This window comes from Aricia agestis, chromosome 22 (genome assembly GCF_905147365.1).
Source record: "Aricia agestis chromosome 22, ilAriAges1.1, whole genome shotgun sequence".
Classification (NCBI taxonomy): Eukaryota; Metazoa; Arthropoda; class Insecta; order Lepidoptera; family Lycaenidae; genus Aricia; species Aricia agestis.
Window position 1 is genome coordinate 1,723,328 of NC_056427.1, and position 24,733 is coordinate 1,748,060.

The 24,733-nt window shown below is 37.7% G+C and overlaps 2 protein-coding genes across 6 annotated transcripts in view; both read right to left on the minus strand.

Annotated features, from left to right (window-relative positions):
* Positions 1-10,902: 10,902 nt before the first annotated feature.
* Positions 10,903-13,980, minus strand: LOC121738155 (putative nuclease HARBI1). 4 transcript variants are annotated; one of them, XM_042130044.1, is made up of 6 exons: positions 13,654-13,980; positions 13,330-13,564; positions 13,002-13,198; positions 12,792-12,924; positions 12,075-12,207; positions 11,461-11,993 (listed from the first exon to the last, which is right to left on the minus strand). In XM_042130044.1, exons 2-6 carry the CDS (start codon positions 13,561-13,563, stop codon positions 11,653-11,655), a joined length of 1,038 nt encoding a protein of 345 aa, XP_041985978.1. In that variant the 5' UTR covers position 13,564; positions 13,654-13,980; the 3' UTR covers positions 11,461-11,652. The 4 variants fall into 4 exon arrangements, with proteins under 4 accessions (XP_041985979.1, XP_041985978.1, XP_041985977.1 ...); XM_042130043.1 differs by having other exon boundaries at positions 13,642-13,980; XM_042130042.1 differs by having other exon boundaries at positions 13,330-13,576; positions 13,642-13,980.
* Positions 13,981-19,340: 5,360 nt separating this feature from the next.
* LOC121738185 (MAM domain-containing glycosylphosphatidylinositol anchor protein 2-like) overlaps positions 19,341-24,733 on the minus strand; it is a 135,242-nt gene continuing 129,849 nt past the window's right edge. The window contains exons 9-14 of one of the 2 annotated variants that reach the window (XM_042130080.1): positions 24,500-24,590; positions 22,714-22,849; positions 22,362-22,517; positions 20,848-21,013; positions 20,032-20,064; positions 19,341-19,597 (exon numbers count right to left, since the gene is read on the minus strand). In XM_042130080.1, the coding sequence (XP_041986014.1) occupies positions 19,518-19,597; positions 20,032-20,064; positions 20,848-21,013; positions 22,362-22,517; positions 22,714-22,849; positions 24,500-24,590 (662 nt within the window). In that variant the 3' untranslated portion in view covers positions 19,341-19,517. The remainder of the gene's footprint in view (positions 19,598-20,031; positions 20,065-20,847; positions 21,014-22,361; positions 22,518-22,713; positions 22,850-24,499; positions 24,591-24,733) is intronic. The other variant, XM_042130081.1, reaches the window with a different exon arrangement.

Consider the following 24,733-nt stretch of genomic DNA (forward strand, 5'->3'; position numbering starts at 1 on the left):
GTCCCGCGTTTGGTCGCTCATTGATTTATATAAAATATTTTTTAATGATTTAATGTTGTGCAATTATAATAAGACACAGAGTATTATTATTTACTGAAACCGTTAGAAACGAATCTGCTTTCAAACAATACTGCATAGGCCGTGGCAGCCTAAGGTTTTGGGGTAGGTCACGAGTTTTTGGTGGGGTTATCTACACTTATGTTCAAAACGTGAAAGACTTTGACCTGTAATATTATATAATTATAACGAATATGTTATAATATGTTCCCCATAATAACATTACGTGAAATTAATTGATTATTTAGGAAAAGTTACAATTTTCCGGGTTAAAAACCATTTTATGTCACGGGGCTTATGAAAGTCAGTTCAGTGGCTTGAGCGTGAAGAGGTAACAGACAAACACACTATTGCATTTATTATATTAATATGGCTAGCAGTCGAAATAATAACAACTGCAGTTTCATCAAATTGCAAAATTGAAAAAAAAACTGCCACAATCCATGTCCCAAAAAATCCACAACCTGTGGACGCATTAGTTAATAATTTTTAAAATTAAAGTTTTTTTAGAAAGAACCATAAACTTATACGACAGTATATAAATAAGTCTATGGAAAGAACCATGTCAGAACTCAGAATTAAAGAAGATAAGAAGATTCAGAAAGAACTATGTACGTTAATTAAATTATTTTGTCTAATATAATTTATAATGCGGTTTTTGGGTATTTTGATTTTAAGGGAGAAGTAATGTGGGGGGTTCAAAGGTTTTACGAAGCTTTGAAATTCGACACCAATTTTATTTATGTAATTCTGACATGGAAACTTTGCAATAATATATAATTAGGTCTGGGAAAAAGTTTCTTCGCATTTTATATAAAAACGAGCTTTTGCCCGCGGCTTCGCTCGCGCTAAGAAGTTTTATTATATACAAACTTTCATCCCCTATTTGAACCCCTTGGGGTTGAAATTTATCAAAATCCTTTCTTAGCGGATGCCTACGTCATAACATCTATCTGCATGCCAAATTTCAGCCTGATCCGTCCAGTGGTTTGGGCTGTGCGTTGATAGATCACTATGTCAATCAGTCAGTCAGTCACCTTTGAGTTTTATATATATAGATAGATTCAAAAGGTTTTTTTTATAAAGTTTTCGATAACTTTTTGCCAATATTGTTGGTAGGGACATGATCCCATTGCTATAGAAATTTTGGGGCTTCTGATGAAAAAACTGCGACAAGTGGTTTTGGCAGTCCTCTTGTGATGTGAACCTGACACTGCCTAAGGAATTCTGCAGCGACCGAAACAGGTGGAAGGTGCAAGGTGCAAGGTCAGGTCTCCCAGTTTCGTGGTCAATCCCCAGTTCTTCAGCTACATCGTAACTACTAATATGCCGATCTTGCTCCACTTTTTCAAAAATGGCATCAGTTTTGTCCGTAACAGAGGGACCAGAGCGACGTGCATCTTTGATATCGAAATTTCCGTTTTTTTTTTTATGAAATTACGGGGGCAAACGAGCAAACGGGTCACCTGATGGAAAGCAACTCCCGTCGCCCATGGACACTCGCAGCATCAGAGAGCTGCATGTGCGTTGCCGGCCTTTTATGAGGGAATAGGGGAGGGTAGGGAAGGGAAGGGAATAGGGGAGGGTAGGAAAGGGAATAGGGTAGGGGATTGGGCCTCCGGTAAACTCACTCACTCGGCGAAACACAGCGCAAGCGCAGTTTCACGCCGGTTTTCTGTGAGAACGTGGTATTTGTCCGGTCGAGCCGGCCCATTCGTGCCGAAGCATGGCTCTCCCACGTATAAACGGGATTGAAACCAAATTTGCGCTACTCTCAAGTATCATAGTTTAGGTCCATTAGGTCCATAAACATCACAAATGTTTTTCGCGTCTTGTAATTTCTTCATTAGAATCACTCATCGGAAAGGGGAACCATCGAGCGCTATGAACTGAAGTCTATATGAATGCGATTGTGCGTCTGTCTCTTACCTCTTCACGCCCAAACCGCTGAACCGATTTTGATAAATTTTGGTATGGATCCCGGGAAAGGACATAGGCTACTTGTGCTCCCGGAAAAAATGTACGGTTCCCGCGCGATAAACAAATTTTGGCGCACAGAAGTTGCGGGCGTCATCTAGTCAAAAAAATATATCAAGAGGTCAACGAACTACCGAAGAAAGCTTAGCGTTTATCACAATAATGTTTATATAATGATAATAATTTTAATTAAAACAAATATTATCTTTACGGAAAATGTCCTAAATTCAGTAACGGAATATTTAGACAGATTATGATGAACTGCGACTTTTTGGTGCGATGAGTAAATGCGATGCTAAAACTAAGAGCCAGCCCACACAGCGCTTTGCGTCAGCGTTGCGTCGACACAGCGTTGCCATTGCGTTGTTTTACATACAAAATATATCCAAGGTGTTCACACGGAGCGGTGCGTCGTCGCAGCAGCCCCCGAGACGAAGCGTGAGCGGGTTCGTAATAATCGGCTATGGGCCGCGCCACACCGGAATGGCAGCGGCGAGGCGAGCACTTTCAGTGTCATATGATTTTATAACTTCATTATCGTATATATAGCAGAAGATGCTTTGGGTCCTTTTTATCCCTGAAAAATGTACGGTTTCCGCACGACCAACCTTTTTTTTTTAATCGTTGGGGGAATGTATTTACGCTTCCCCGGGGCCTGGGGAGGACCACCGAGGTATGTGGGACTCCCCGGGGCGGACGTAGTATCCGGGACTACCCACTGAAACCCCAACGGTGTTCCTGCTCCTGAAGGTGGGACTACGGGAAACACGTGATATACGACCGCAGCATCCGCACGACAAACCTAGTAGACAAATCTAGTGACTAGTACCTACCAATATAAAAGCAATGTTCCCTATTCCATAACATACGTGGCATAATATACGTGGGAGAGCCATGCTTCGGCACGAATGGGCCGGCTCGGCCGGAGAAATACCACGGGCTCACAGAAAACCGGCGTGAAACAGCGCTTGCGCTGTGTTTCGCCGAGTGAGTGAGTTTACCGGAGGCCCAATCCCCTACCCTATTCCCTACCCTCCCCTATTCCCTTCCCTTCCCTACCCCTCCCTATTCCCTCTTAAAAGGCCGGCAACACATATGCAGCTCCTGTGATGCTGCGAGTGTCCATGGGCGACGGAAGTTGCTTTCCATCAGGTGACCCGTTTGCTCGTTTGCCCCCTTATGTCAAAAAAAAAAAAAATACACTCAGATTTTAAATACACTAAAATTTGGTATGAAGATACTTTGGGTTGGGTCCTTTTTATCTCCGAAAAATGTACGTTTTCTGTGCGACAAACCTAGTATACAAATCTAGTACCAATATAAAAGCTACAAATTAATGCCCCTTTTCCAAAACATACACTCAGTTTTGACGTGCGTAAAAAACCAAGGAAATGAATAGTGACAAACCTGAGTATTTCGACCGCAAGCGGCAAGACCAATGGATAGTCTATCGGTTCTAAGAACTACACAGGAAAACGATGATTGCGTGCGGCTGACAGATTGTGATGAAAATTAGGTCTTTGTCAACGCCATGACCTGATGAGATAATAACAATTCACGCTCAACACCATGTCAGTCTGGCCCCGTGGTAAGAAATCCCCGTGGTAGGTAATCAAGAAGATTTATATTTGATCTGGATCCTGGAGGATTCAGGAAGTGCCGAGGGAAATGAAAACGAAAGAGCAGGAGCATCAGGCTTAAAAGATTCATCCATTCTTAAAAAATTCAACCATACCTCTGCGGTTCTGCTCAATAGTTTTACTCCAAATTGAGTAATAATTACTGTGTGGACCGCAAAACTGACAGCTCGAAGGCTCGCATCGAGCCGCTCGAAGGCTCGCATCGAGCCGGCTCGATGGAATTAAATAAATTGATTTAGAATAAAACTATCGAGCAATGCTGAAGCCTGAATGTGTGGACAAAATCCCGAGGCGCGGGTTTTGCTCGACGTTATTGCTCGATCGAGCAAAGCCGTACCTATATATTTGAGTACTTAGCATACGTGGTCTAGTGGTATAGAGCGCGGCTCTTGACTCGGAGGTCGTGGGTTCGATTCCCGCGTTGGAAACATGTTATTGCCAAGTTTGGTTAGGACAATGCAGGCTGATCACCTGATTGTCTGACAAGTAAGATGATCCATGCGTCGGATGGGCATGTAAAAAGTCGGAGAGTGATCTCTCGCCGGTCGTGTCGGTCTTCCGTCCCACTGGGTTGTGAGAGTAAAGGAATAGAGAGTGCTCTTGTGTACTGCGCACACACTTGGGCACTATAAAATTACTCCTGCGTAGCTGGCCTAGTTTCAATGAAACCGGCCACCGTCACCGAAACCGGTGTGGGAGCTATTATTAATTATTATTATTACTTAGCATAAGATATCCATTCCAAAGACTTAAAGGCCAGCTCACATATTCCAACACAGTGATCCAATCCAGCTCTGGACTGGAATGTAAACGGGTACTGAAATGCACTGGAACGCAATTTTGCAAAAAAAGAACTGGATTTGATCACTGGATTGGAATAATGTAAATGGCCAATTATAGCCTAAGTATAACAATGTCGGTTATGTCAGTAGCGTTATTATTGTTACAAAAAGTAACTTGACTTTGACCCCTAAGCGAGGTAAGGACACCCAGACAAGAGCGAACTTACGAATTAAAATTTGTTTCCGTACGCATGACAACCTAGAATTGTCACACAATTTTAAAACGAGTCATAAAGAGAACTTTTATTAAATAAGTTGGAGAGCCATGATTCGGTAAGATGGGCCGGCTCGACCGGAGAAATAGCACGGGTTCACAGAGAACCGACGTTAAACAGCGCTTGCGCTGTGTTTCGCCACAGATAGGTAGACACTCTTTCGTATTTATAATATTCAATTTAGAAGTATGGATGACTTATTACTGTAAGAACCCCTTTAATCCTTCATTTTTATGCAATTAAGCCCATTACCGAAGATGCTTTGAGAAACGGGGAGGAACACAGGGACATACCCTTATATCCTGAATCCTTTCCGCGTCTCTCAAAGTATCTCAACACCTACAGGTCTACCAGGATCTGATGGCAAATTTTGATGGCAGATTTTCAAAAAATATCCTTGATCATTGGATAATTTTTTATATTTGAATGTTTCACACACAGAATAAGCCGCTACAAGGGAAAAAGAGGATCAAAATGTTTTATTTTTATTACCCTGGTATTGCTAGAGTCAATTTATTTTCTCACTTTTTGCCATCAGATTCTGGTAGATCTATATCTTAATTGATTCTGTCGTTTAAGGATCGGGCGGTAGCTGACAATATACACTGTGACATTTATAATAATATTAGCATATTATTAGTGCTATGGAAAGAGCTATGTTGGGAGTATATCTCTGGTAGACAAAATTCCTAATATGATCATTCGCCAGAGAACTAAAGTCACCGATATTGCTCATAGAATTAGCACGCTGAAGTGGAAGTGGGCTGGTCATGTCTGCAGACGGGAAGACGGTAGATGGAGCAGATAAGTGTTAGAGTGGAGATCAAGCTTAGGCAAACGTAGTGTAGGACGTCCCGCAGCACGGTGGATAGCAGATGGATGGTGGCAGCGGATGGATGAGGGCTGCCCAAGATCGGGATGGTTGGAGCTCATTGGGGGAGGCCTACGTTCAGCAGTGGACGGCAATAGGCTAATGATGATGAAGATGATGATTATTAGTAAGGATAAGGATAACATTTGTTCATTCACTGTTTGTTTACGGAACCCTGAGCCAAAGAACTTTTTGCGACCTCAGCTTAGTTATATAACAGGTGGCCGTGATCGGAGACGGTGACATTGAAATTGACTTGGCGTCGCCGCCGATGGACTTGTAACACAAAGGGAATTCAGACGTGAGGGCGGTCGGCACGAACGGGTCAGCTGGATTTTTTACCATTTTACTCACCAAGGCTACAGAAAACCTCCAGGAAGGCTTTAAAGACTAAAAATCGGCCCAGTGCGAGTCGAGTATGCCTCCCTTAAATATTTATTTTATTTTAGTAGTTGTTATAGCAGCAACAATAATATACACTCTGTGTAAGGCAACAATAATATACAATCTGAGAAAATGGGCCGGCTCAACCGGAGAAATACCACGTTGTCACAGAAAACCGGCGTGAAACAGCGCTTGCGCTGTGTTTCGCCGAGTGAGTGGGTTTACCGGAGGCCCAATTCCCTTCCCTATCCTCCCCTATTACCCTATTCCCTCTTAAAAGGCCGGCAACGCACCTGCAGCTCTTCTGATGCTGCTGATATGATGATGTGTCTATGGGCAACGGAAGTTGCTTCATCAGGTGACCCGTTTGCTCGTTTGCTCCCTTATTTCATAAAAAAACCGTAACAAGCAAGTACGCAACACCGAAAGAGCGAAGGGAGACTGCTCGTTTGGGAACTGTCCCTTTGTGCTCCATCACGTGCGCGGCGGAGGAGTGTGTTGCCAGATCAGGGGATTTCCCCCTAGATTTAGGGGGTTTTCGACCAAGTTAGGGGGCAAAAATATTTAGGGGATTTTTAGGGGAAATTCAAAATACACAAATACAGTTTTTATGCCAAATATCACGTTCCTAATTTTTTTTTACCATCTTTAAATTACTTACTTGAGCGCCACAACAACTAATCGAGGTCGAGATTCGAGATGTTGAAAAGATGAATACAGTTCGACAAGGCTTTATATGAATATGTCAATGATGTCAATGGGCGCTGCTGGTAAAGGAGAACTGTCAAAAATGACGTTTTTGTATGATAGAAGCGTTAGTTCCTTTTCTCGCCACGTTCATATAAAGCCTTGTCGAGCTGTAATAAAGTTCAGTAATATATTTTTATTGAATACGAGCTTTTGCCCCCGGCTTCGCTCGCGTACTTCTTAACGTATTATTATATACAAACTTTCATCCCCTATTTATATTAACCCTATTAACCCCTTGGGGTTGGAATTTATCAAAATCCTTTCTAAGCGGATGCCTACGTCATAACATCTACCTGCATGCCAAATTTCAGCCCGATCCGTCGAATATAGATTAAAAGAAAAAGTAATCTAGGGGATTTCTAGGGGGAAATCAAATTAGTTCAGGGGTACGGCGCCGAGACCATCTGGCAACACTCTCAGGACACTGTCTCGCGAGTGACTCGACTCTATCCTGCGTTGTCCTAACAAAACATGGAAACAATTATAGTATTGTCGACAGATAGAGCATTGGTTTCTTGTTCAAAGTTATTGTCAATTATAACGCGGGATTTGAACCGAAAATTCGAGAACAAAGCCAAAAAATATTTGATCATAGCAAAGCGTTTGATTATATTGATCATGGTAGAAAAAATGTAAAAGATAAAAAAGTTTGTTCATAAATATATTGGAACGAAGTTTGGGGCTAGACAAATTAAGATCCTGCTGCCAAAAATATCAAAGCACGATAGCCCCAATCGTGATATAATGATTCTATGAATCATGCCCGCGAGGATTGTACTTTGCGCTGCAGCTAATAGTGAACAATATCGCGTAACAAGTTAAACAACGGTTTCCGCACGAAAGCAAAGGTCGTAAGTCCCAAATCGTTCCAACCGGGTGTCTTGACACCTCTCAAGTTTTATTTTCTATATATTTTTTAATTACTTAAGAAATGATTAGCATTTGTTTTTAATTTGATACGCTATCAGTATCACGATTTTTGCTGGTCGCAGTTCACTTGTTAGATGATAACATTTGACAATGTTTTTTTTTTATATTTTAATAATTTCATGTGTAAGTTTTATCTGAAGCGTACCTACAGGGTGTATCAAAACCATAAAGTTTAAATATACCTAGCGGAATAGAGCAACAATCTCGAGCTGGCAAACGAAACCGAAATTGGTTTCATCTGTGTGTATAAATATGTGTACACTTATACACTTACACAAGCATGATTGAACATGATTTCTATGAGATTAAATTGTCAACGTGCGGCACGTGCCGACTGGACGTCAAAAAAAAAGTGCTGCTGTCATGTGTCACACGTCTCTTTTTACCACGCAGTGTTACTGATAGTGACATCTCTCTTGCTTAGGCCTTTGTTTCTCTATTCCGCTAGGTATGTTAACTTTATGATCAAAACTAAGTGATAATACTTAAGGGTGTGTACGAGTCCCCTGTATTGTATAGTTCATAGTAAAAGTGGCAGCGCTGAAACAGCATCTTTATTTTTGTATGGGAAAATTCAAGACGCTGAGGCGTTTGCCCATACAAATCACAAAAAAATACCTTTTTTGTGATTTGTATGGGCTTTTTTGTGAATTGAACTCTCATAAGACACATGCACATCCTAAAGTATCTTCACTTAGTTTTGTTACACCCTGTTTAGTTTACAATCGCGATTATTAGCAACTCCGCGCTCAAATTTATACATTCGTATCATAGTATAGTCCGTATTCCGTATATTTTTCCCGGATAAAAAGTATCCTATGTATTTTCCCGGGACTCCTACCACAATAGACATAACTACTCTGTCTACACTGATCCTACTATCTTCATACCAAAATTCTAAAATATACCCTAAATATTAAAAAAAAAATCAAGATTTATTGCGCGGCTTAAATAAAGAATGGTGTTCCCCAAGGATCCATTTTAGCGTCATTTCCTTTTATTGTCTACACAAATGATTCTTTTAAATAACTCCATGTTATAGAAGTAAAATATTCAATTCAAACTGATATATTAGCTATTTATAAACAAATACATAGTAGAAATGATGTAATTAGCTAGATAAAGCTCGGTCACGCTCTGCAGGCCTACTATCAACTTTTAAAAGACGACTCAAATTCAGAGCAGTTTAATTTGGGTTCCTAAACAAAATCGCTAACATTCGTACCATCACCTTATTAAAACCGCGCCTCAATTGAAACGTTACGGAGCCGAAAAGAACGAACGAAATCGTTGAAAAAAACACATTTTGTCTCTGATCCGCAATCCCAAGGTCGAAGTGGGAAAGAGACAACGAGAATAATGAATAGGCTGTTTCTCTTGATTCGAATGCCGCGTTCTAAAACTTTGTATCGTTTTCATAATATTGTATACAGTTGGTATTATTTTATAAATTCTAGTTATAAAGTGACACAAATTTTCTAATGATATACTTACATATTATAAAAAAAAATATTTTATTTATAGTTCTTGTACCGGACACAAAATTTTATCAAGTTTTTGAACGGGTGTTGTGTGACAATTCGTGACGGGAGCGGGGTTGCCAGGTGTTCGGTATTCTACCGAACGGTTCGGTATTTTTGTATTATAAGTTAATAATTATTATTTTATTTCTTATTATTATAACTCTTTTTTAGGGTTCCATTCCATGGGTACGGACCCAAAGGGTAAAAACGGGAACCTAGGGGTATTACTAAGACTTCGTTGTTTGTCCGTCTGTCTGTCTCCAAGCTGTATCTCAAGAACCGCTATTATATAGCTAGACTTCTAAATTTTCACAGATTGTGTATATCTGTTGCCACTACAACAACAAATCCTAAAAACAAAATAAAATTAATTTTTGTTTGTTCGGTATTTATTTGAAAATGACCTGGCAACCCTGGACGTGAGTGTAGCGTAGAATTGGTGGCGGCGACTTCGAAATATTGTAAACAAATAGAATAGTGAGAATACTACATTAAGTATATAAGTTGTGATTGTTTGTGTAAAAGATTGAAATAATAATGAGGTAAGTTATTAAAATATATTTAGTTATTCATAAAATGCGATTTCATGTGTTTAATACAAACGCATAAACAGTATAGTTCTTATCTAAACTTTTTCAAGCCGGGACTGCATACCGACTGGGTGTTTTCAAGTGGTTAAAGTGTTTTTTTTTTACAGTGGAATTCCTTCGCGTCGCAGGGTCACATACGCCCAGCTTGAGCAGTTGTGGGAATTCCTAAATAGAAATAGGCATATTGCCACAGGTTTCAATAAAACTGCTCAAGCTAGGGAATTCTCTAAGAGAATGTGGGAGGAAATTACGCAAACTTTAAATTCTCATGGAGATGGAGCCATAAAGGACTGGAAAGGATGGTGCAAAGTAAGTATTTTACTGAGTACCTATAGCCTATAGGTACCTATGTAATATGTAAGTATATAATATGTATGTACTATCAGAGAAGTTGATTCCTAGGCAGATGGCGGACCTAAGTAATTTGGTCGCGTTAAGTCAAACTCATCCGACGATCATTGAATTGACATAAGCCGACAAGATTACTTAGGTCCGTCAACTACCTAGGAATCAATTTCCTCGACGGTACATAGTCATACATACATACAGTATTTAAATTACCTACTTTATAAGTCAAACATAAAGTGTAATCATAGCATAAGAATTTGAACTATTCCAAAGAGGACAACATTCAAGTATTCTGTAAAAGTGATATTGTTATTAATTTATTATTATGGTATACAAATAATGAATTATGATGCTAATTTTATGCTTAATTTTCAGTATTGGAATGATTACAAATCAAAATTAAAAAAAATGACAGCAGCGCTGAGGGTTTCCCAGCAGCGGACCGGAGGTGGCCCATCCCAAGTCAGGGAAATGAATGAAATAGAAAAAAAATTTTTAAACTTGTTGGGAGAAGACTTTGGTCAAGGTGTACCAGGAGCAAGAGTGGAGCCATTTGAAGAGGTATAATTACCTTTATTTGTTTATTATTTTCATTTACAACTTTTGTGTGCACCACAACAGAAAATGTGTGACAAGTGGCAACAAATATTACAACTACTTATATCCAACTTGTTTGTGTAGTTATAGTTATTTATTATTTAATAATTATTAAATAAAATAGTTGTGTTAGTGAAGGTACCAATATACTTATCAGATGAAAAACTTAGATTTTATTGTTGTTGATCTATTTATTTAAAAAAAATACTTTCAGGTCACTGAAGTTGGAATAACTGATGCTGAGATGAGTGAGACACCCTTGATAATAATTACACAGGCTGTAGAAAGTTCTGAGGTGTCTCAGAGCATTTTAATGCCAGAACCTGTGCCAGGACCATCCAGCACAATAATGCCTCCACCAAATGATGCTCCCGGTCCTGAAGGTACAGCACACGCAACGGGTGCAGCGCAGGCCGAGGAGTCGCCCTCGGCGGGCGCGCCGCAGACTCCTCCGCGCAGGTCGCCCACCGCGCGCCGCGAGCGCACCACCCACCCGCCGCGGAGAATCTTCTCCCCCCGCCGCCGGAGGGTGCCTGCGGAGCCACCTATGACGCAGCAAGCAGCTCGGCGTTTGCTTGTGCAAATGTCAAATAGACGAGCTGAAATGGAGGAGCGTAGAAGCACTTTGCTGGAGCAATTGGTTCAGGAGCTCAGAGAAATAAAAGAAGTTTTGCGATCACGGTAATATTTAATATTGTTTATAGTATAGTGTAATAAGTATATAGTGTAAAAATAAGTAGTAGAAAAAATAATCAGGGTCTTTCCACTCTATAATTCATTTAAAAACTAAAACAATATAAATATACCTAAATAAAAACTATATGTAAAAATAAATTATAATTTTATATTTCAGGAACGGCGAGCTTCCCACAACCGAAGAATTAACTGGTTCCTTGTAGCAACTCCTTGTTGAAGTGCCTGGTTATTACTACTGGTATTTGGTTGCATCTTCAAATGCAACACCTAATTGCATCTGTGATTCCTCCATTATTTCCCTACTACTTAATTGTGGTGCAGGAAGATTGGCTCTATTACAAATGTTGTGTAATATAACACAAGCATTTACAATAGACGCAGCAACCCGTGGCTTGTAATGGAGAACTCTATGCACGAGAAGGCAGCGAAAGCGTGCTTTTAGGAGACCAATAGTTCTCTCGATGACATTCCTAGCCCGAACATGCATGTCTGTGTAATGGCTTTCAGGTGTGTTCGGGATAGCATTGACAATCGGGGTCATTAAATATTTCCTTAGGGGATATCCAGAATCACCTGAAAATAATAATACATATTACATATCTATCAAATGTCACCAATGAATAAATTGTTTCATGATTTATATTTCTCACTTACCTAGCAACCAAGTTGATTCTTGTAAATTCTCAAGATGTTGTTTTATAGGGTGGTCATTCCAAATGAAAGAATCGTGTGTAGCTCCACCGAAACTAGCGTCCACACTTATAATTTGCATATCTGCATCACAAATCTGCAATTCAAAGAAAAATACTAAATTAAAAGGTTTTTATTAGATTAACAGACTCTACGACACTCACAAACTAATACTAAAGTAAATGTGTGTTAAATTGTATGCTGTGTTTTAACGCCAGAACGGACGAACCGATTTTGATGAAATTTTAAGTTGATATGTATTTTGATATCCAAGGAAGAATAACATATTTTTCTTCAGGTTCTTTATGAAATTTGAGGTGGAAAGCTAGTAGGGAAAAGCAGTTTTTTATACAGTTTTGAGTTATAGATATTGTTGATTTTTTGTTCCTATGTGCCTGTGTAAGATTAGAAAATTAAGAAATTGTTTTTTAATTGATAATTTGACTAATCGGTCTGAAATTATTTAAAGTTTTATTATACAAAGTATTATTATAGATCTAAGTGAACTATCAATATCTTAAGATGGTTTCTTGTTTGTTTTCTTTTTAAGTTGAAACTAGACTAGGTGTGATAATTTTTAGAATATAAAACATAAGTTGATGTGAGATTAATTAGAAAGTATGTTCCTGTTATTTTATTATATTAAGAAAGAAAATATTAGGATATTATGGTATTACTTACAAGTTGGACATTAAGGGAATGATAGTGTTTTCTACAAAAATAACGCTCCTCATTTCTATTCGGCCTGACTATTGCAATTTGTGTGCAGTCAATGCATCCCACAACACCTGGTATGCCAAATTTGTGATAAAACCTGAAAAATTAAATAAGTATGTTACTATAAAATGAAAATTACGACTTATTTCATAAAATGTCTATTTATTTACTTACCTTACTCTAATTTCATTTCTTTCGTCATTGCTCTTTGGGAAAGTGATGTATTTTTTTCGCATTTCAACAGAGTCTATACACGCAGTCACTTGAGCAATCACTGAAGAAACTGTCTGTTGTGCCATTGAGTGCGCACTTATATCTCCTACGGGTCTTTGGTAGGAGCCAGTTGCGTAGAATGATAACGCTGTTAAAACCTAAAAAAAATAATAGTACTTACTGCTTTATAGATACTTACCAAGTTCTTACGTATCAAAGTGAGAAATAGGACACATTTAAAGCAACTAATTGTGTGACATAGGTTTTGCATATTGCATATTGGCCTTACCTTTGTTTCTACAGATATATCTGTGGACCTCCTTGGCGCTTTCATCGCCGGTCTTATCTCGTCGCACAATCCGACTACCAATTCTTTGGAAAGACGATAACGTTTTATAAATTCATTATCTTCCAAATCGAATGGGTCGAATTGTGCTCGAGCGTCGAGTCTCCTTCTCCTCATAGAGTTTTCCTCACTATCGGCTTCCAAGAACTCGAAAAGTATCAATTCCTCGTCACACATCCTACGAATAAAACTGCACTTTAACTTTTAGTAGAACTATCGAAATCAATGCTATTTGATACCAATTCATGTTTTTACCTCGCGACCAATCTCGCGACACTTAAATTCACTGCTTTTTTCACTTTAAACAAGTAAAAATTAAAACTAACAACAAAAGAATCAAAATCAGCATCAAAATTACTAACTTGTTTTGAATCGCAAGTTTTGACAGTTGAGCGATTTTGTTTAGGCTGGAACGTCAGTTAGAGTAAGGTGATGGTACGAATTTACTTAGAAAAAGAACGAATGATATTCAAATGCGGCTTAGTTTAGGTGTCGACCTAAATTGGTTCGTAAAACGAAGTTGATGGTACGAAATATCAAATGCCATTCAGTTTAGGTCCTAAAATAAATCGTATTATGCGTTGATAGTAAGCCTGCAGAATGCAAAACCTTGTTAGTTGTTACATAACTTTCGCAATTGGCAATGGTCGAGAGGTCGAAGAACTTCGCCAATTCCGCGTGTAAACATTCGAAATGGACTTAGGAAGGAAGTAAACACACCCGTTTCGGTGACGGTGGCCGGTTTCATTGAAACGTGGTTTATCCAGGGGCTGTACCACGAAACCGTTTTGACTTTTGAGATTCAAACAATCGTACGAGAATGCCTCGTCCTATTCTAACAGACGTGAAATGACGTTGTTAGAGCAGGACGCGGCATTCTCCGATTGTTTGGTCTCAAAACGGTTTCTTAGTAGAATTTCACCAACATCTTGTAGTGTTAATAGGTTGTTAAAATATAATACTAATTCGAGCATTACAACTTTAACAATTAATCGTTGGTGAAATAGGAACTAACTCTCTTAAGCCAGTGAGACAGATTACTGTTGAGAAATCAGCCACTGAACCGACTTTTTACTTGCCCATCCCACGCATGGATCATCATTCTTAGTAAACAGTAGTAGACTATAATATTATCCTTCCTCATGGTTTAGAGGGTGGCTCTTGACTCGGAGGTCGTGGATTCTATTCCCACGTTGCAAAAAATGTTGTTTCCAAGTTAGGATAACAGAAAAAAAGTATGTATTATAGGCATTTATAGGTCTACCAGAATCTGATGGCAAAAAGTGAGAAATTCAATTGAGTCTACCAATGCCGGGGTAATTGGAATAAAACATCTTGATCCTTTTTTCCTTATAGCGGCTTAATATGTGTGTTAAACATGCAAATATAAAAATGTATAAAATGATCAAGGATATTTTTTGAAAATTTGCCTTCAAAATTTGCCATCAGATTCTGGTAGACCTATAAACTATATACATAATTACATATTATTATAGTATCTTTAAGATCGTATGGGACATAATATGTTTTATTATTTTTTATAATTATTTAATTTGCATCGAAGTTTGTTTGTCACGTGGCCCATGGGAACCGTTCATATTTACACATTTAAAAACTGTTCTATATTCTATCCCAGAATTCACAGTAGGTATACCAAATATAATTTTTGATTTACTGATTTTAGCATGATGAGGTTACAGATAGACTCTGGGTCGCATAGCCAAAATGTATTCTTTAGTTTCGATAGCAAAGTTAGATGTTAAAAATTTAGGCGTTTTTGACATAACAGACAACGAAGTTAGATGTTAAAAATCAAAAATGTATACGATCTGCGTGTATCGTCCAGCCGAGCTAGCACGGCCACCAGTAGAAATGCGAAAGTATGGACAAACTGTGGACATAAACTTAAGGTCCGTTCTGATCTTTACCGCGGCTAATCGCGACCAACAAAAAATTCAATTAAAATGCCACTTTATGACAGACTATAGTATTTTTGTAATAAAGTAGGATATTATTTGAATTCTTAGGACTAAAGTCTGTCATAAACATAAAGTTAATAGGTATATTAACTTTATGGTCATAAAGTTTTCATTTTGACATCAAACTTCGTTATGTTGCGGCCGCACCTGCGTGCTTAAAACGATACCATTGGACGATCTGCGTGTATCGTCCAATGATATCGTCTCATAGCACGAAGCTTCGTACGATAGACACATGTGCGGCCGCGGTGGATTTTCACAGGAAGCTACACTGCCCCCGCATTCCATTTGATGTTAAAAATGATCGAAACGCTTGATGTAAGATGTTAAAAACGATCAAAACGCCCAAAATGCCTCCTATTTTGAGCGTTATGATCATTTTTAACATCAAATGGAACGCGGGGTACATAGTAACTTTTTTTAAAATGTTTTGAGAAGTCTCAAACCCATTATCATTTTATTTTCACGTTTCGGGTTCACGTGTTTTTTTATATCTAATTCAAACCCCTTAGGCGAAGTATCGGAGGTCAGGCGTTAGATAGCTGGTATCTCTGACCCGACTATCAAATCATTATTTAATTAATATTTCATAACGTAAATGTTGTGCAATCCATACTAATAAGTTAGTTTGTCTGTCTGTATCCATGTGTCACGATGCTCACGATTAGTCGTGGACTACATCCAGAAGAAGACGACACTGCGCCTGAGGGTCGAGAGAACGGCTAAGCGGGTGGAGTACGCGTGTTTCAATCTTGCACAAGTGTGCAAGATTCGTTTAACGTTCATTCAGTCAGCGCCCACGTCTCGACTTGATTACACCGGAGCGGTTGTGCAAAAACGCCTTATTGTGCAGTGTCTAATTGTAAAAACAGAAGTAAGAAAGTGAATCGGTCAAAAGGAGGTATTTCTTTCCACGGGTAAGTTATATTTTGTTCTAACTAAAAGCAAAGCCAAAATTGACACGAGCGATTCCTTAGCGACGCACGCGCGTCGCCGTTCTATCTTGATTTATTTCTGTGGTCAAGCGTCTGCAGTCTCGCCACAAGGTTAACTTTAGCTCCTTTGTGGTGAGAGTACCGAGGCACCGGAGTTCTGGCCGATGGATGTGGTCTACCGGAGGTTCCGGCTGAGACTCCGGAACGAAGCGTCGAGTCACGTCGCCGGCAACAAGTGACAGTGTTAGTTTATAAGTATATAATATAAAATACGTATGTAACTTTCAAGGTATTTATTATATCTTTACTAATTTTATAAAGCGGAAGAGTTTGTTTGTTTGAACGCGCTAATCTCAGGAACTACCATTTATCGAGGAAGGCTATAGGCTATATTTTATCATGCTAAGACTAATAGGAGCGAAGAAATAGAGGAAAATGTGGAAAAAACGGGGGGAAATTATTTGAAAGGGCTTATTTGAACGCGCTAATCTCAGGAACTACTGGTCCGATTTGAAAAATTCTTTCAGTATTACATAGCCCATGTATCAAGGAAGGCTACAGGCTATATTTTATCAAGCTACGACAAATGTCTAAAGCGCTTATTCCACTTATCCTAGCTAGATAAGTGGGATAAGCGCTTTAGTCACTTAACCCGTTTTTTCCACCTTTTCCTTTATTTTTTCGCTCCTATTAAGGAGCGAAGAAATAGAGGAAAAGGTGGAAAAAACGGGGGAAATTATTTGAAAGGGCTTATCTCACGAACTACTAGAGCAATTTTTCTGTTATTTGGCACAGATAAGTAGTAGAGCACGTGAAGCATCATAGGCTATTTTTGTGGACTAATTTGTCTGTGAAATATCTAATTTACGCGGGCGAAGCCACGCGGAACGTCTAGTTATTAATTAATATGTATGTTAGATTAAAGGTATTTTTATATGGGTCTCTGATGCCCGAAAATATAAAGATGATTTGATTTGATTTGACTCTCCAGAAGAAAGTAGATTCCCTGGACCAGCGGTGCAGCAATGGTCACATTTAGCAATTCCTCTCAACCAATTCAGGAAATGAATTGTCAAAACTGTCAAACTAACAAATGTCAAATCAGTACAAAAATACAGAAATGAATTGCAAGCAGAGTTGCGTTTTGCGATTTTAGGAAAATGAATCATAATATTATGATTCATATCATGATTCTTCAAAGCGACCGTTTTAGCCCCGCAGGTATCTCCAGGGTAGATTAGCAAAATGTGTTGTTTTTCAAATACAAACCATTTAAAATGAGAAAGATTTGAGCCTAAAAACCTAGATTTCAGACGCTCGTAACTTTCAAACTAACAAAAATGTTGATAAAATAAAAACGTAGAAGCATAGTTTTCACTAGAGGCAATAACATAGTGAAAAATCGTTGAAATCGGATAAGTTTTAGGGGTAGCAAAACCTTATGGCTTTTTGTATGGAGATGGGTCCGGTAGTCGATCCTCTTTTTTAATATTGTAACAGTTTATAGAGTGGGATGAAATAAAACAAATTATTCGAGTATAATTATTTACAAACATTAATCATTTTTATTTACGACAAAAATATCACCTTCCGTCCATACGGAGAAGGCACAGAAAATCCATTTTACATAAATATTGGCCCTACATCGTTTTTTTTTAAATTATTTTCTTCAAATTCTGCGTTTACACTTCTTAATTTTTTATGAAATTTTAATACAAAAAAATATTTTGAATATTTAAATAAAGAAAATCGATTACATCCAGACAGTAAATTATTCGAAATATTTTGGAATAATTCGTCGATATAATATCGCAGCACAGACTATTCAACACGATTTTTAAATAATAATTCTTCAAAATTTCGAATAAGCAATTAAAATTTTCCAATTTATTTCGAACAATTAACGAAAATGGTCACATAACAAACCTTCTTTATTGGAAATGATTTCCGAATTTCTCAAAATCTATGATTACACATATTTTGCGCCATAAAAATACATAATACTACAAGCGTAAGCTAATTACATGTTTAATCATAATCATATTTCATTTCGAAGTAAATAATTGCTTACAATTATTTCAAAAAATTGTACTTTCAATTTGAAAAATCCGTTTCTGAAGAATAATAATTGTTAAATTATTATTAATTTATTCTATATAGTCGTTTGAGAATACAGGCCTACTATAGCGTTAACTATGTCTATTTATTAACTAAATAAGCATGTTACTGGGATATTCAAGCTGTTAGAATAAGACTAGCTGGTACATCGAATCGTTGAACCATCAGAACAAAATGGAATAGGTTTTCGAATAATTTCGAATTGAACTGGAATTGTTTTGAAAAAAATACTCCAATAATTCCAGTTTATTTCGAAATTTAAATGCAAATATAAAAGTAATAAATTAATATTCTAGATCGAATAACGTTATATTTAAATACAATTTTAAGTCGAAACGAAATTTGTACTTTTTTTCGAATAATTCATTATGACAGCACAACGATATTTGACTAAACTAATATTATATTAAAGGTACAGCACCTTTTGGAACTATTGATTTACTATAGGCACATTATTTATTATATCTATTTAAATGGTACATTAAAATACTTTAAAATGTCAAATTACTCGTATTGGTAACAAAAAAGGAAAATTCGAAAAAAATATAGAAAATTAAAAAAAAATGATTTCAATTAAACTGAAAGTTTTAAGCATTATTAGCCAATAGCAACACTTATATTAACTTACTTACACTTTGGTAATACCTATAATTTTAGTACATTAAAAAACTTAAAATAAATTTAAATAAATCAATAAGCGTTTAAATGCGTTTATCAATTTATTTACCTATTAGTCGACGGTATTATAAAATAATATTTACATAAAATAAAAGTTACCGATTAAGTTTCGAGTTTAAAAAAAATGTTAAGAATAATTTAAGATGCCAAATTAAGTAGCTCAGCGTCCAACTAAAATTGGGATTGTACTTATTTTAAACAGCCTCTGACTTGGCAAAAAAACTGGCAGTTTTTTCCATTTTTAAAAATTTGAAAATTTCTGGATAATTATTTTTTTTTTTTACTTTTTTATGCATGTTTCTTCTGCCGAAGTGAAAAGCCAGATTTTCGCCAAAGCTCTTTTCTAATTAAACTATTTCTGTTTAAGCGGTCTTATAGCACGAATACTTGTTTTCTAAATAAATAAATAGAGCTACGGAGTTTACATTCGAACGAGGAGATATATGAGAGTGGTGAGCGCGAGCATCGTTGGTCGTAAGGAGTCGGAGCCGCCTCGGTACACTGAAAAAAGAAAAATAAACGTGTAAAAAAAAGAAAAAAACATTTTAATTTAATAGGTATTATAATTTATAAGTCTTACAAATTACATTTCACATATTTTATAGCAGCGACTTTAAGTTGTGTTACTTTACTATAATTCTTACGCCTGTTTTAATAACTTGCGTACTAAAATATTAAATAATATATATTTTTACTGCTAACATTTTTGGTGACAATTTCGCGTTCTTGAATTTTCGTTTCAATAAAAAAGGAATGGTATTTTAATACTAGTAATCGTTGGCAAAATTGGAGTTTAAATAAGAAAGGACATAAAAGAAACTACAAAACAAAACAAAATAGATGATATTTTGTGTACACTACAGTTAAAAGTAAAAAAAATGTAAGTAATGTAAGTAAAAAATGTGTTATGCGTTGGCGTAACAAACAAATCTCACCTGAAGCATGCTGGATTAACTCCGGTTGAACTTCTACAAATGAAAAGAAAAGAAAAGAAAAAAAATTAAAATGGTTAAAAAAAAGTAACACGAGTGTCAAAAATAAAATAAAAACATTCCATTAATTTATGGAGCAAACAGTTACGTGAATTTTTAGACTATGATAACTGAAATAATGAAAGAATATGAATAAAAAAATAAATAAAAAAAAGAAATCATGATTGTTGTAATAATCGAAATTTAAAGTAAAAAAGCTAAAAAAGTTAATAGGGTGTAGTCTATTGTTTTGACCAATCCTCGAATCGACAATGTGTCAGACATAGGGCCAATTCAGACCGCAATGCGACGCGTAGATGCATTTCTTCTTCTTTTTTATTTATGGCTCCTTTGTGAGTTGCCATTTCTAAATTTGTATGGATTGGACAGAATTCAATTGCGTTAGACGTCATGCAAATCTGTCAATTATTCAGTAATTACAAAGAAATGCATCTACGCGTCGTGTTACGGTCTAATTTGACCCTTACTATCATTATCATCACCATCAACATCATCAGTGTAAAAGCGATTTACGACCACATACTTCTCATCGTCGTCTCCATCATCATCATCTTTACTATCATCATCATCAGTGGGAAATCGATCGACGACCTCGTAATTCCCATCATCATTATATTTAATATCATCATGATCATCAACATCATCATCATTACTATCATCATCATCAGCAACATCATTATCATTACTATCACCATCATAATCAGTGCGAAAGCGATCTACGACCTCCAACTTCCTTTCATCATCATCACCACCACTCACCGATATCGAATAGCGCGCTGTCACTATGGCTCCAGCTCTTATCGTTCTGCACTCTGACGGTGGCCTCGTATTTCCCGCTCTCGACGTCTTCTAGAAGATAGACCTGGTTGTACACGTGACGACGCTCCTCGGGCAGCGGCACGGTGATCGTGCGCCATTCTCCCTCCTGAAATTAATGGGACGTATGTTTATTATTATTGAAACGAAGTTCCTTATCGCGCGTTGCGAAAGGAGGCTAGACGGAAAAAATTATGACCAAAAGTTGTGACGACATTTTGCTATTTGTAAGCCGTGCGGAATGCATATTCCCTTATGAATATAATGATTTGTCACGCGATATATTATTATGTCGTGCGTTACGAGGTTCTCTAACATAATTTCTATCTCCCTCTATCCTCCCACTTGCGCTTTTGTATTTCTTCTTATCTCACCTCTATTAGTAACTTTCACATTACATGTATAACTAGACTTATTTCTTTTTATTTTTATAGCGACGCCTCTTTTTAGCTCGAGTTACATTTCTTTACGAATATTACTATTTACTTGTTATACAAGACATCTAACATAGTCCCTTCCCTGGTGGAAAGAAACATGTGGCTTGGATGCGCCAGTAACTCTCTCTATCTCTCTGTACTCACCCCTCCAGCTTGTCTAAGCTGTGTCCTGGCGGGAGTGGATCGTCCAGGACAGCTTGGGGCCATCAGCTCAAATCCTCTCTACAACTATTGCTATCTCCCTCTACCCTACCACTATCGCTATTCAAACTCAAACTCAAACTTTTTTATTCAGAATAAATTTTTCCAAATATGCTCTGAAAGTCTACATGATGCCTACCACCGGTTCGGGAACTAGCCCGGCGAGAAGAACCGGCGTAAGAAACTCGCACGGGGCCCACTTTTTTAGCAAAAAAAGTGAGAAAAAATTAATCTTTTAAAATAAGGTTTACAATGTTGTAACTTAAAATTATACTAGCTGTTTAACCGAGCTTTGCTCGGTGTTCAATAAAACTCGAATAAAATGACATTTTCTAAAAATGATTCCTAGCTAGATCGATTTATCGCCCCTGAAACCCCCTAAATTTCATGAAAATCGTTGGAGCCGATTCCGAGATTCCAATTATATATATAATATATATATATATATATATATATATATATATATATATATATATATATATATATATATATATATATATATATATATATATATATATATATATATATATATATATATATATATATATACTAAGTCTGATCACCGCTATTTCTAGTTTATACTTATTTCTAGTGTTTCTTCCGTGACTGTCACTTTTGGTTGTAAATTTACTAAGATTCTTTCTAACATATAATATACATTATCCAAAATGTATTGTTATCTCTTTCTATCACCTCTAGCTAACTAGAATTATTACTTTTTTTTAAATCAAACCCTCTTTATAACTCAAGTCATATTCCCTTGTCTCTTGTTTGTTATCCATATTTCTACCATGCAACAGTTACTCTCTCTGTACTCACCCCGCCAGCTTGTCTCAGCTGTATCTCGATCTGGCGCAGCGGCTGGTGGGAGTGGATCGTCCAGGACAGCTTGGGGCCATCGGCATCAAGGTTCTCGACGACAGGAGACTGAACCAGGTCGATGGAACGGTTGTGCTTGCCAAGGTCATTCTCCGCCTGAAAATATTATGTCGAGTATTAAAGATTGTGGTTTTGAGGTTGATTCTTGCTTTGGAGCAACCAAAAAGCGTCGCTTAAAATTTGTTAAGTATTAGGTAAGCTAATCCAGAGATACACGTCGCTCGCTCGTTCATTTTATAAAAGAAGAAAGTTGTGTATTGCGCACACACTCGGGCACTACAAAAAATCTCACCTCGCAAGTGTAAGTGCCGAAGTGCGCATCGCTCTCCGGTATCACAGTGAGATTGGAGCGCGATCCCGCAGAGACCACGGCGTAGGCGCCGGTGTTGGAGACCAGCTGGCCATCCTTGTACCAGCGGATTCGGACACTGTAATGATAAGTTACAATTTGTTACCCAAAATGGCATAAAAGTTTTGGAATATATGTCACGTACTGTCTTTAAAGTATTAAATGCTCTATCTCTCAGGTAAGTTGTGGACAGCCTATCCGGCACTTATCTTGCCTTTTTTTTATGAAATAAGGGGGCAAACGACCTAACGGGTCACCTGATGGAAAGCAACTTCCATCGCGGCTCTCGCGGCATCAGAAGAGCTGGAGGTGCGTTGTCGGCCTTTTAAGAAGGAATAGGGTAATAGGGGAGGGTAGGGGAGGGTAGGGAAGAAAATATGGGAGGGTAGGGAAGGGAAACGCGTAGGGGATTGGGCCTCCGGTAAACTCACTCACTCGGCGAAACACAGCGCAAGCGCTGTTTCGCGCCGGTTTTCTGTGAGCCCGTGATATTTATCCGGTCAAGCCGGCCCATTCGTGCCGAAGCATGGCCCTCCCACGTAAAGTCTGCCTTGCCTACTTACTATCTCTCTATGACCTCTCTATACTCATAGCTGGGCTAATACTCGTTAATCCGTTAATTAACGAAGTTAACATTTTGATTAACGGATTAACTTTTAAGTTAACTTTTAAAAATATTAACGGACTCGTTAACTTCCGTTAATATGTAGAAGTCCGTTAATCGTTAATCCAATTCCTACTATTTACCGCAACTCGCAAGGCACTGCGGTGCGGCCCGAAAAGGTTCAGACAGTATGAAACGACAAGTGCCGGGCGGGCGGGCAGCGCGGCGCCGCGGCACGGCAACAGAGAGTGAAACAATAAGAAAGATCGCAGACGACACACTTTTTGTGTGATCGTCGTCTGCGATCTCCCTAACAATACTAGATACATTTTCAGGAGCTTGCGAGTGAGAAGAGATTTGTTTCATTTTATCATTTCATTACTCAGCACCGGTGCTTATAGAATGAAGAGTGGTTTGTTTTTTGTTATTATAAATCATTTGCATGTTGAGAAAGAAGAGATCAGTGTAATTTAGTTAGGTAGAATACAATAATTATAAAAGTATTTGTCACTAACCTGCTAAATTCCAGAACCTAAACCAAAAGTTTTCGTATATACACTCACGCAATGATATAAATCATAACAAGGCCAGATTACACATATTAACGGATTAACGATTAACGTTAACTTGCGTTAATTCGTCCGAAATGCAACGCTTTAACGTTTAACGAAGCTAACTTTTTTTTAACGGATTAACGATTAACGAAGTTAACTATTTGATTAACGCTGCCCAGCTATGTCTATACTTATGGTGTACTAATAAGTAATATATTAAGCCCCAATTTCACCAACGTCTGTTAGTGTTAACAGCTTGTTAAAATGTTATGTCTTCTCTTTCATTCATATGAAAATCGAAAGAGGTCATAGTAATTCCGGCGTTAACTTTAACAGTCGTTGGTGAAATCGGGGCTAATACTAATAAATAATTAAAATAACATCCAGATAAACACGCTGACAATAAATCGATGTCATCTTTAAATGGATGTCGTCTTTCAATATGGGTATCGTTTTCAAGTATGAATACAAACTCATATTCAAAAAGACACCCATATTTGAAGACGACATCCGTAGAGTTTGGATACGCCACGAAATTATGTAATGTATTATTATTTGATGGTATGCTCACTCAGAATCATCGTGCACGGCGCACTGCAGCACCGCCTCGACGTTGACGGCGGAGTTCACCACAGTCCGGTGCACGTGGACGCGGGGCTTGCCTGGAATTACAATATAAGGATGACTATGGTAAAACATGTTAATAATGGTACTTTAAGATTTTATACTAAGGAAAATCCTATCATTGGTATTTTTAGTACCATCTAAGATAATAAGCCGACATAATACATTATAACGACATTAT

What these genes read in the sequence shown, in the direction of transcription:
- LOC121738155 (XM_042130044.1), bottom strand. Translation starts at nt 13,563, where the DNA reads ATGTGTGACGAGGAATTGATACTTTTCGAGTTCTTGGAAGCCGATAGT. An exon ending in ATATATCTGTAGAAACAAAG is followed by an intron (nt 13,199 to 13,329) that starts GTAAGGCCAATA and finishes TATTTTTTTTAG; the next exon opens with GTTTTAACAGCGTTATCATT. An exon ending in AGAAATGAAATTAGAGTAAG is followed by an intron (nt 12,925 to 13,001) that starts GTAAGTAAATAA and finishes TTAATTTTTCAG; the next exon opens with GTTTTATCACAAATTTGGCA.